Raw genomic sequence first — 11,978 nt, 5'->3', positions numbered from 1 at the left:
CAAACATTAAATATAATAATGACCTCAGTAACTATGTTTGCATTAAGCATGCTCACAAGATATAAATTTCTCAGAACATGTCATAATTTCTAAGCAGCCAGCAAACAATTTCCTATTCAATGTTTGTAGCTTGCGTTTCGTGTCGCTCTTGCGTTTATTTCTTTACGACGTGTTTTGCTGTGCTAATTGACGCGACCCAATGCTGCTATGGATTAACATCTAATGTCTTCAATACAATTACTATTCTGCAAAGACCCAGTCAAGAAGACATTGTTATTTTGCTGACTCAACAATATGCTGCGTTTCATCATGTTTCACCAATGAAGAATCAACATAATCAAAACAAATTGAAGTGAACATTTATGCTTATTGATTTCAATTTAATTAGATATTTCATAACCGGCTATAGCGGTTTACCGAAGTAACTTTTTTTCAAATTCCGTAACCGGCAGCCAATGAAATAGACACTGTCTTATTTTTAGCCCCCTCCCCCGCACTTAGCAAACATTCCAATTTGACCAAAATCCAGGGACGGCCGGCAAGTTAAGCTAACGCCACTACGCCACTATGTGTGTATAAAATGTCATGTTAGCAAAATACTGAACTATTTCAAATTACTGGTAATGCAGTAAGAGCATTGACCTGACTTGACCCGAGTCATATTTTATTAAAGCTTACTTGATTCAAATAGTCTAAGTTAGTCATACTTGGCAGGGTTGCCATATTGGCTCTTTTGACGCCAAATTCTTCGAAATTGGCTCTTTTTATTACTGTTTGGCTCCCAAAATTTTGCTTTGGCTCTTTGGCGTTTTTTGGCTCTTTTAATGAAAATTGAATTTAATTGCATAAATAATAATCCCTAATTTAGGAAGTGTGAAATATATAATTATCTTATTACTTATAATATTCTTGTTGGTTATTTCTTTAGTAGCCAATTAATATTTTCAAACCTATCATAACAAACTTTACAACAAATTGGTTTTTTGATTTTAATATAGGTTTTACAGATGTTGAGAATATAGTGTTAAAGATGATGTACAGTTGACTGTATAGTGTTAGGTGCATATTTTGGCTTCGGAATTCATTATTTCTTGCTTTTAAACCCATCATCATGCCGAAGTGGAAACCATCATACGATGGCAAACGAAAATATAACATTGGATGGGAAAAAACATTTGTGTGGCTCAGTAAATCAACTGATCCCTCGAATTTAGCATATTGTAAACTGTGTAGATGCACTATTGTGCCAAGACTTTCAAATCTTACTAAACATGAGGAAACAGAAAAACACAGAAAGAATACTCCGTCTTCTTCCCAAAAAACACTCTCAGTGTTGAAAAGGAGTGCAAAAACTGATGATAAAATTAAAATAGCCGAGCTACAAATTGCTGTTAGCATATCTTGCCATAGCGCCATAAGCACCATTGATCACATGAGTGAAATAATGGTAGCCCATGGAATTGGCAGCACCCTTGGTCAGATAAAATTGCACAGGACAAAGTGTATAGCACTAATTAAAAATGTTATTTCACCAGAAATAAAATCTGATTTGATTCAAGATCTTCAAAACAAGAAGTACACACTTATCGTTGATGAATCTACTGACGTTTCAACTCAAAAATATTTGTGTATTTTAGTTAGGTACCTCAGTGATAAAACAAATGAAATTACTACCAGTTTTCTCAGTTTGGTTCTGGTTCAGGAAGCCACTGGAAATAACATATTCAATTTGATAAAAAATGAGATAGAAAGCTGTAATCAAGACTTGAAAAATTGCATTGGTTTTGCATCAGATGGTGCTTCAAACATGGTTGGATGCAACAATTCTGTTTGGACCAGAATTAGAGATTTATCCCCTTCATGTATACAATATAAGTGTGTGTGTCATTCACTGGCTTTGTGCATCAAATACGCAGTTTCAAAATTACCTTCAAACATTGGATTTTTGTTGACAGAGATACCAAATTGGTTTCGACATAGCAATCTAAGACGAGAAGCATTTAAAATGTTGTTTAAAATTATGAACTCTGCAACAGAATTTCAGCCAGCTAGAACGGCACCACTACCATTTGAAAAAACTTCTTCAACACGTTGGCTTATCCGAGGAAAAGTGATGTTTAACATCTTAATGAATTGGGAAGAGCTCAAAGCGTACTTCATTTCAGCTGAATTAGCTCAAGATAACTTTGACACTAAATATAAGGCAAGAGTTATAAAGGAAATGCTTTTAGATCAAACAAATTATCTATACTTTCATTTTGCAACCCCTTGTGTGCAAGAATTTGAGAGATTGAACGCCCTCTTCCAGAAAACTAAGGCAGATCCACACGAACTACATGATGAGCTATTAATGCACTATAAGACTCTTAATAGTAGGATATATGATACTGGTCACAAGAAAAAAGATATTCATAATGTTGATTTTGGCACTAAATTTCTGTCAGAGTGTGATAACTACATCCAAAAAAATTTGAACAACTTTAATTGCCAACAAGTAATCATGGAAGTTAAACAAAGATGTTTATCCATGCTGGAGGAAGCCCACGATCAAGTTAAGAAGCGACTTCCTGAAGCTAGAAATTTATTTAAGGATCTGATCAATTACAGCCCTGCAATAATTTTAAACCAAGTTTCAAGACCAATATTTTCAAAATTACCCTTTTTGCACTTGGCTGGGAAACATCAGACTATTATTGAAGATCAGTACCGAAAATTGCCCTTTATTGATTGGAGGGAACAAAAACAATTTAAAGAAAATGGGATACCCCAAGACACAGAGCAGTTTTGGAAGGGAGTAATGCAGCATCCACAATTTAAAGAACTTGCTACATTTGCTCTTACTTGCCTTATAACACCTATAAGCAATGCCGTAGTGGAGAGGGTGTTCTCTCTATTAACTTGCATAAAAACTAAAGCAAAAAATAGACTTCAGCTGTCTCTATTGGAAGCAATAATTAGAATTAGAGCAGAACTCTTGACTTCTAATAAGTGCTGTAAGGAATTTGTTCCTTCAACCAAAATGTTGAGTAGATTCAAAGCTGATATTTTATATTCGAAGAAATTCTCTACTGAGTCTGTCAACAATGAAGAGGACAACCGTTTTGAAGAAGAAATTTTTATGTAATTTATGTGTAACTTGTGGTTAACCCTAGAACTACCAGAATCTTTTTATACGAGAATTACCAAAAGGGTCAATTGACCCTTGCATTTAATATGACTGCAATTTTCGGAAATAACACCATTTTTCTCATATCTCTTTTGTGGAAATTAATTGGACTGTGTGACCTTTGTCTGATTTGACGTCACACTGTTTTACTTGTTTCTCTTTGCATATGCACAGTTATAATATCATTGTGTGAAGTCACTGCTTTCTGGATTGAAATAGTTCGTTTATTTTGTGGAATGCCTACCGTGATTTAGAGAGAAATTCAGTAACTTTTTGACACCGCAAACTTTTGTACATTCATACATTCTGTAGCTATTTGTCTCAGACACAGGTTTTTGTTTCAGATTTTAGTGCTATTGCTACTGTTAGGGCAAAAGCTATAGTGTAATTTGTAGTGTGCAGTTATCTACTATGTCTAGGTTTACAGCAGATAGAAGGTACAATCCACAAGAAGTTCTTCGAATTCTTCGAGTTGACGAAGACTCAGATGAAGAAGACTTTGATGAGCCAGAACCAAGCATACGTGAAATTGACAAAGAGTTTGACATAGAGCAAGATGTTGTACAAGAAGAAAGCAGTTCGGAAAATGATGTCCCTACTTCGCCAAACAGAGAGCAGATAGTCAGTAGAGATGGTACCGTTTGGGCACCTGAGTTTCCACCTCAAAATGGACGTGCAAGTAAACGAAATATAATTAAAACAAGGCCAGGTACTAAACAGTTTATTCTCGCACTATGAAAAGAAAATTGCAAAAGGGTCAATTGACCCCTCTGGTAGTTCTAGGGTTGAATTGTAATTTTGTGGTTAGTAAAATTATTTGGCTCTTTTTGGCTCTTTTTTATTGTCATCTTGGCTTTATTTGATCACTGGGATCTGGCAACCCTGATACTTGGCCCGGCTGGAAAGTATGGCAGTTTACGATGAGAAATCGTGCGTGCAAAGAGGCAACTTTTGAGGTAATGGCGTGCACTGAAGTCTCAATTCATAGTTTATATAGGCTAATATAAACTGGTGTTCAAACAACCAGCTTTTCTTTGTTTGTTTCTTATAATTTGGCGTGCAGATAAAAAATTCGGCGTACTCGTTGATGAATCTTGTGCGTGCAGCCTGCAGGTACTATACTTTCCACTATGGATAGCCTTCAAGCAGACTACTAGATAAGTTAAAAAAGGGTATGTGGGCCACCGTATCAAAGTTTTTCCCCTATATCCGTATGAAATTTCTATGACCTTTTTTGTATGTAAGAGTTTGGTTTAACCATCGACAACTATAAAATTTACAGTTCAAAAGTTTAAAATTAGCCTATATTTTTTAATTTCAAACTTTTGCTTCTCTAGGTTTTGACTTGTTACTAAGCGGGGGAATTCCCCAGAGTTTTGTCTCGTGACAATATACCATAGACATCGTGTGTATAAGAAAATCTAAATACACGATTTCTACGCAATAGAGTTGCGCCAATGACACTTTATACACATGTATGTGTATACATGTGTCCATAATATCACGGCTTTCACAAAACATAACCAAAAACTTTGCTGCAGTTTCCTTCCATAGTAATAACCAAATATATTTTAAAAGGTGTAGTTTTCTATCTTTCCAAAATACCACAATGGTACTGCAACACAAAAGTAACAAAAAAATTCGCAATGATGTGAATGATGCAAATCGTGAACATTACAATTAATTTTTTGTTCGTGGTTGACATGGGCGAACACGGTATTGAAAATAACAACGTTTTGTCATTGCGAAATATTTTTCCTTTAACAAAAATTTTAAAACTAATTTTTTAAGGCAATGCAGAAATAACTGCATTGCCTAAACCTTTTCGTGGCTATACCGGTAAGCCTAGGTTATTTTCGCTAGAACAGTAGTAAAACAATTTTTTGACACTAACCAGCATTTCCACTTTGAAATACATTCGTGTGAATCAAAGTCTTTATATATTAACTATAAAGACTCTAGTGTGAATCAAGCTTGTCTCCAATAAAATGTTGACAATGATTCTTGTGACGTTTTTTCCCTCAACCCTGTGGGAAAGACCTTTTGCATCATAGAGATTACATTAACCACTAGAATTAAGATGTAAGTCACGTGTTATTTTTTGATGACACAACCAAAGAAAGAATCGATTTCTCGTCGTAAACTGCTATACTTTCCAGTTGAGCGCTATATCACCGACTACTAGTAGTCTGGTAGCTACTAACACGTCGGCTAGTTTTAATTTTGCAGCGCTTTAAACCCCACGACGTTACGTACGGTGACGTGCAGCATGCGACGTAAAAAGCTTAGGAATTTGCGTGGCATTAACTGCGCGTTTGGGCTACGCTTAGTTGCGAATTGCACGTTTACTACACTTGTCTTCAAACAAAATTTTTAGTGAAATCTTTGATATTACGTGACCAGCAGATAATTATCTGCTAATTATTTATTATAATGTTTGGAAATACTGTTTGTCTATTCAAACTGTTTTGCAAAGTTTTGAGAGTTAACGAATTATGAATTTGCTTTAATCATTGAAGTCTAATAAAAAGAGAGGAATGAACCAAAGAGCTGGTAAGCTGTTCCATGACTTAATACAGTATAAGTTACAGTAGGCTATGTTTTTTGCGTTTACCTCTGCATTGTGGCCTTTGGGAGGTAATGCCTTTATGCTTAAAGGTCGAAGTAGGCATATAAAGAAAATGTTGTGTAACACCAATAACATATCAAAATCAATGCCAATTAAAGCAGACGTAATACACATTTTTCTAGGACTGTGTAGGTTTGTGATTGTAGGAAAAACAAATAGTGCACAACTGCACATACACGAACCATATAGCCTACCGTAGGCTATAAGGCAGGGGTGTCCAAAGGAAAAGCCAAAGGACCACATGCGATTTAGGAATGATTGCTCGGGCCACTTGTGTGTTTACTGCTAATTTCTAATTAAAACCCTCACACCAAATTTCTGATCTTAAATATAAATTGTGATGCAATAAAATTATCTCGAACAATTGTGCACCCCTGCACTAAAGACAAAAGTATATTATCTATCTATTGCTCTTTTATCTATTATTTCTACCAACTATTGCTCTATAGTCTATACTCTATAGTATAGACTATAGAGCAATAGACAAAGAAAGCAAACAATAAATGCCAATTTCTCGGAAGGTAAGTTCGCCATAAATTACGTAGGCGATTCAGTTGATAATATAAGTCATTTCGAAAAATACCGCGCGGGCCACTCAGAACCTTCCCGCGGGCTGGACACCCCTGCTATGGGACATAAACCAACAACGGTTTAAGAAAAAAATAATACTTGTTACAGAAACAAACGCTGATAAAAAAAATAGTGAATAATAGTGGCAAACAGTGAAAAATAATATAACAGTGAAATCAGGTTAATTTAAAATAAAATAGTGCGGTTTGCTTGCTGGTTTGTGCGGTAACTTCAACTCAATCCAAGATGATGATCGTTAGGTTCCTGATGGGATAACCCACGAAGACGTTTATGAATTCTTCGGTCTTTGCAGGTATATTGTAAATTTGACAATAGTGAAAAATAGCTTAAACTACAGCCTTACGCCATAAAACCATAACCAACGAATTGGTTGATACAATATCAAAATCGAGTGTTTAAACGCGTGTGAAAACGTTCTGTGACAGATCTATAGCCGCTATTATAGACTATACTCATTATGACAGATAAAAAAAATTACGATCTTCATATGTTTATATGTATTTATCATATAGCTAATAGCCTATACAAGTTAAGTTTTTGTAAGATTTTTAGAGCTTATATCTCCATTTTATAATAGCTCATTGTAAAACCCGGTAAACTAGTCGTTTTGACTATAAACACTGAACAGGCTTATATTTTCTTCCTGTAATGTCTTGCTATTTGGACACAGTTCACTTTTTATTATTCCTAATCGCAGTTTGGAACCGTTCTCTTAGTTATGAAATTTTAATGCCAATAGGCTACTACATAGAATTTACATGGCCACGTGACATATAAGCTGACAGCAAAGGTTATCTCGAAAATATCAGCTGTCCATAGGGAAGATTATACATAACAATCTGCAGCTTAGGTTTGCATTTTCCCCTTTAATTCTATCGTTAAGGGAATTGGCGATGGTGCTAAATATCCCAATGGCGAAGACCGTTAGTTCATCAACAATAGGATCGAGAAAAACAGTATAGGGCTATAGGCTATGCTAATGATCATATGAGAAGTGAAAGCTAAAATTGAGAAGAAGCGTAATTCATGGTATAGGGGCTATAGACTATATGATTACAAAATATAGCACGAAGTAATTTACCGTACAATTAGACCATTGATTGAGTAGGAAATATATTTAGGCCTTATAATGTAAATATTTGCAAAAGATTTGTGTTGTCAATTCTTATGACAATTCCGTATAGGCTGTCATAGAACAGGGAAAACATCGCTGGGTGCAAATATTATCATGCCGAAAGCTGATAAACTCACTTCAACTCCAACCTATTTATTGAGTCAATTTATTTAATGAGCAATATCACTCGTAATGTGTTTTGTTCCTTACGCATTTATATTGCGTATCGAAGTGGTTTTTAATGTAAATCGATAATGCATTAGCACATAAACATCGATTGGATAGAAAATTGCAAATCGACGATCAATAATAATAGCCCAATGCTACTGTAGACGTTGTATGAACGTCATATAACGTACTTCAGTGGAAACAGGATAGCTGATTACACTACAGCAGCCGTTAGAAGCGAATCCATCACCATGTGGTTTGTGAGAAAGTTGTTTATTGCGTACCGTCTATAGATGGTTGCTTGTCGCATGAGACGCACGCAGATGGAAGGTACAGTGATGTAAGATAAGACGACCAATGATATACTTATCTTTTTGTTACTAGTAAGAATGGTAAAATAAAAGAATGCTCGTAACAGATTTATTATTTAATGTAATTATAATTAATTTAAAATTATGAAATAGCCAAATAGCCTGCGCTGACTTCATTAAGGACAAAAGATGGTTTCACTAATGTAGAAACTACGGTCACCGTGCTCTCTGTTTCCGTTTGTGTCCAGGTGTCTCATTGAAAAAAGTGTATGAAAAAAAATAGTATAACGTAGGAAGAGTAGAAGTCGACTTTAAAAACCACAAAGCTTCAAACAAAGCAACTAGCGCAGAAAACATAAATTTTTAACAATGTACGATAACTAACATGTTTCGGACATGAACATATGTTCTTCATCAGAGTAAGAAACAGATGTCAATGTTAAAATGAAAATTGTTTAAAGATTCATAACGACTCCGTACGGATGCTGTAATGAAAAAGGACGCGAAATTTAGAGTTTACAGACAATACGATACAGTAAACGATATAATTAATAGGTGCAAAAGCATTATTTAAAATAACAAGCTACAGTGATAGCAGAGGTTGCGAAATACATTGACTTAAATTACAAAGAAAAATTTAAAATTTTACGTAAATGCAAAACAGATTAGGAATGCAAGATTGACGAAGCGCTTTTTATTAAGCAATTGGATCCCACCCTTAATAAACAAGCCTATGAAAATGGTTCATCGTTTTTATTAAAAGTTTATAACAAATCTGCCTATCCTACGTCCGTAATTACTTGTGTGTTCACTATTTCCACCGTCATTCGATCAGTCAATGCTATTTTTGCATCTTGCCTTTTGCAATGTCACCACAACTTGTTATTTTTATTAATGCTTTTGCACCTACATTTAATATATTGTCTTGTCTGTAAACTCTAAATCTCCTTTTTCTTTACAGCTACTACCGTAACGAGCCGTTATAAATATTTACAAAACTTTGATTTTAACATTCACATCTGTTTCTTACTCTGATGAAGGACATATATTCATGTCGGAAAGATGTTAGTTGTCGTACATTGTTAATTATAAAGTTGCTTTACAAAAAACAGTATTACAAAATTTTAATTTCTTTAAATTTAATCAATTGGATGATGTATATGTAGCTTCACATAAGACATGAACTTAAGCATGTTTCGGAAAGATGTGCTTCTTGAAGTTTTGGTTAATGACTACCAGACATCATTCAAAAATGGTCGGTCAAAATGGTCGGTTTTCTTCCAAGTGTTTTTCTACTTAATTTGCTTTGAAGCAGCGATTGTCAAGGCAAGCGCGTATTATTGCATCAATCACACCTGTATATGCACGAAAACAACTGAGACTATTGATGGTAGAAGTGAAAGTCTTTTGTTTGTTGATTGCCATGATCGTAATATCTATGGGTTTCCCAAAAAACTGCTGATGAAGGATGTTTTGGATGCTACAACGGTGGACCTCAGTGAAAACATGATAACTTCGTTGCCAAAAAATATGCTCTTCGACCAAATATATCTAAAGCGATTTATATTATATAATACCACTTTAGATAAAGTAGACGAAGCCTGTTTCAACGTGTCTCGAGGACAAAGATCGCCTATGAGTTCTCCGTTGCAACACATTGATCTAAGAGGTAGACTGTAAGAGTATAAGTATAACGTTATGCACTGTGTATTCGGATTCGGAAATGTTTGATAGTTTTAAGTAGTTTTGTATCAGCTAAGGATTATCTATAATTTGACTTGTTTGTCAATCAATAATCAAATTAAACAACTTTTAAATGTATTGTTTAGCAAAAAAACGGACCATATTATAACAAATTTTCCATTATTTTAATTTTGCACTTGCAGACAATAACTTGAATGCAATACCTTCTTGCTTTGGGGAACGTAGTAGGTCCGACAGTATTTCTACAATGGAAAACGTGAAAACATTACTATTAGGCGGAAATTTCTATCTATCTGGCATGAGTGATCAATCGTTAGCAGGTGTTAGGTAGCTTATACACGATCCTTATTCAAAACACTTTTGCAAAAAGGATTGATTTTTTTCTTAATTATATGTTATATCAAACCAGGAATATCCAAAGACTTGATTTATCGAGAAGTTCAATTCGAATTTTACCTCACTTACTGCTGAAATTTCACGTCCAACTTGTAGATGTTGATCTCTCTCACAATGCCCTAAAATCAATTCCAAATGTTTTCTTCGTCCGAAATACAAAATTACTTTTGGTTAGGTAAGGGTTCGTTGTAGTAAGCCCTACAAATTAATCGCTGCAAGGAATCATGGTCTAAGATGGAGTAAAAGTAAGAAGAAGTAGGAGTAAGATGGTCCAGTAGGTTGATTGTAGAAAAACAAGAAAACTAACGTCGCAATATAATTGATGCATAAGAATTAAGTTAGAACAAATGCTACAGTAGAAAACTGTATAGAAAAAGACAGTAGACTAAATTTGCCAAAATTTGATTTAGATATATTATAGGTTATAGGTAAAACATTTAATCTATTTTGGCAATATAAACTTTATTCTCCTTTAGAATCGTTCCTTGCATAATTTTTAGAATGGCGTTTAATTTTTAGGTTATAATGTTACACGTTTCAGTGGTTTCAGATATGTTCCACATTTCCTCTCGAAGATGTAATGTAATTACATTAAGAAGATTATTTCTTGCAGGTTGAATGCCAATTTATTACGGAGAATCCCTAGCAAGCTCCCTAAAGGTTTGGAGGAGTTACTACTGGCTTTAAATAAAATTACTTTTGTAAATACGCAAGATGTAGTTGCCCTGCAACGCTTGCAAAGGTTAAAGATTCTCGATCTAAGTCAAAATGGAATACAGTTCATCGCTTCTAGCGCATTTTACAAACAGATTGAGTTGGTGTACTTGGATTTATCTCAAAACGCTCTTGATTCTATCGGTATGTCAACATTTGATGGAGCTAACAAACTAGAATTTTTATTTTTGGAAAATAACAAGCGATTGTCCTTTGTTGCGAAAACAACCTTTTCTGTTTTGCCTCGGCTTCAATTCTTGTTTATCTTTGGATGCTCTTTGACAACACTTAATTTGATCGAAGAAACTGAAATTGAAAAGGTTTCACCATTAAAAAGTATCTGGTTTTTTGACAATCCTGTTATCTGTAACTGTAAAATTATTCCTTTTATTCGTCACCTAAAAAACAATAAAATTGAACTCGACAAGCCAATCTCGGGGATAAACATTAGTGTTACAAATCCCCGAGTAAAAATGGCCGTAATGGCAAAATTGAAAGATTATTCATTTAAGATTTCTCCCTCTGTCTGCATAAGCCCCACAAACAGATTTAAAACTGTTGTTGGTCGTAAGATTTTAGAAATTCCAGAGAACTACATGACATGCCCGGACGAACCATTTTATGTAATTGTTTCAATACTTTTAGGGATAGCCTCTTTTGCTTTTGTTATTCCTTTGATGTACATATTGATTGCATTGTATTTGTTTATAATAAAATTAGGAAAAAAGCACTTCGGTTGGACCTTGCACGAGAAAGAAGACTAAGTTTTCTCAGAAGATATTTTTGCCAAATCAAAAATGCCATGTTTTTTTAATAAAGAGATTTCTTACTACTGTACTGTATTTATTTATGACTGTTATACAAGTTTGTTGTTTTATAAATTTCATGGTGGTGTTTTTGTCTTTTGAAGTCCACGTCTTTTCTATTAAACCATTTTACTTCATAGAAATAAAATAGTTCGTAAACGTTTCCTCTATAATGGTAAAGTCCCTCCACCAAGACTAGTTGGGTTGAGTCAGGACTTCCTGGAGTTCACATCACATTGATCACCTGCTGGAAAGTTTGTATGAAGCGCCAGATTTCTCCACCCAGAAGTGTTGGTTTGCCCTATACTCTATGTTATAAATATTACGTTAGCGTGGGGAAAATTTTGGTATTACATTTTTGGGGCATTTATCCGACGCA

The 11,978-nt window shown here is 34.6% G+C and overlaps 2 protein-coding genes across 2 annotated transcripts; both read left to right on the top strand.

The window, feature by feature from the left end:
- The first annotated feature begins 712 nt into the window (after nt 1-712).
- Nucleotides 713-3,511, top strand: LOC143468347 (zinc finger BED domain-containing protein 5-like). Its single transcript, XM_076965502.1, has one exon. It carries the CDS (start codon nt 1,112-1,114, stop codon nt 3,122-3,124), a length of 2,013 nt encoding a protein of 670 aa, XP_076821617.1. The 5' UTR covers nt 713-1,111; the 3' UTR covers nt 3,125-3,511.
- Nucleotides 3,512-9,158: 5,647 nt separating this feature from the next.
- On the top strand, nt 9,159-11,762 carry LOC143468651 (uncharacterized). Its single transcript, XM_076965981.1, has 4 exons — nt 9,159-9,648; nt 9,866-10,010; nt 10,093-10,254; nt 10,693-11,762. The coding sequence occupies exons 1-4, from the start codon at nt 9,159-9,161 to the stop codon at nt 11,555-11,557; spliced, it is 1,662 nt and encodes a 553-aa protein (XP_076822096.1). The 3' UTR covers nt 11,558-11,762.
- The last annotated feature ends 216 nt before the right edge of the window (nt 11,763-11,978 follow it).

Source organism: Clavelina lepadiformis, chromosome 8 (genome assembly GCF_947623445.1).
Source record: "Clavelina lepadiformis chromosome 8, kaClaLepa1.1, whole genome shotgun sequence".
Taxonomy (NCBI): domain Eukaryota; kingdom Metazoa; phylum Chordata; class Ascidiacea; order Aplousobranchia; family Clavelinidae; genus Clavelina; species Clavelina lepadiformis.
The sequence above is the reverse complement of the archived record's forward strand: the minus strand, read 5'-3'. Positions and strand labels throughout refer to the sequence as shown.

Coding starts and splice junctions, on each gene's coding strand:
- LOC143468651 (XM_076965981.1), top strand. CDS start 9,159: ATGAACTTAAGCATGTTTCGGAAAGATGTGCTTCTTGAAGTTTTGGTT. Junction 9,649..9,865: donor GCAACACATTGATCTAAGAG/GTAGACTGTAAG, acceptor TTGCACTTGCAG/ACAATAACTTGAATGCAATA. Junction 10,255..10,692: donor ACAAAATTACTTTTGGTTAG/GTAAGGGTTCGT, acceptor TATTTCTTGCAG/GTTGAATGCCAATTTATTAC.
- LOC143468347 (XM_076965502.1), top strand. CDS start 1,112: ATGCCGAAGTGGAAACCATCATACGATGGCAAACGAAAATATAACATT.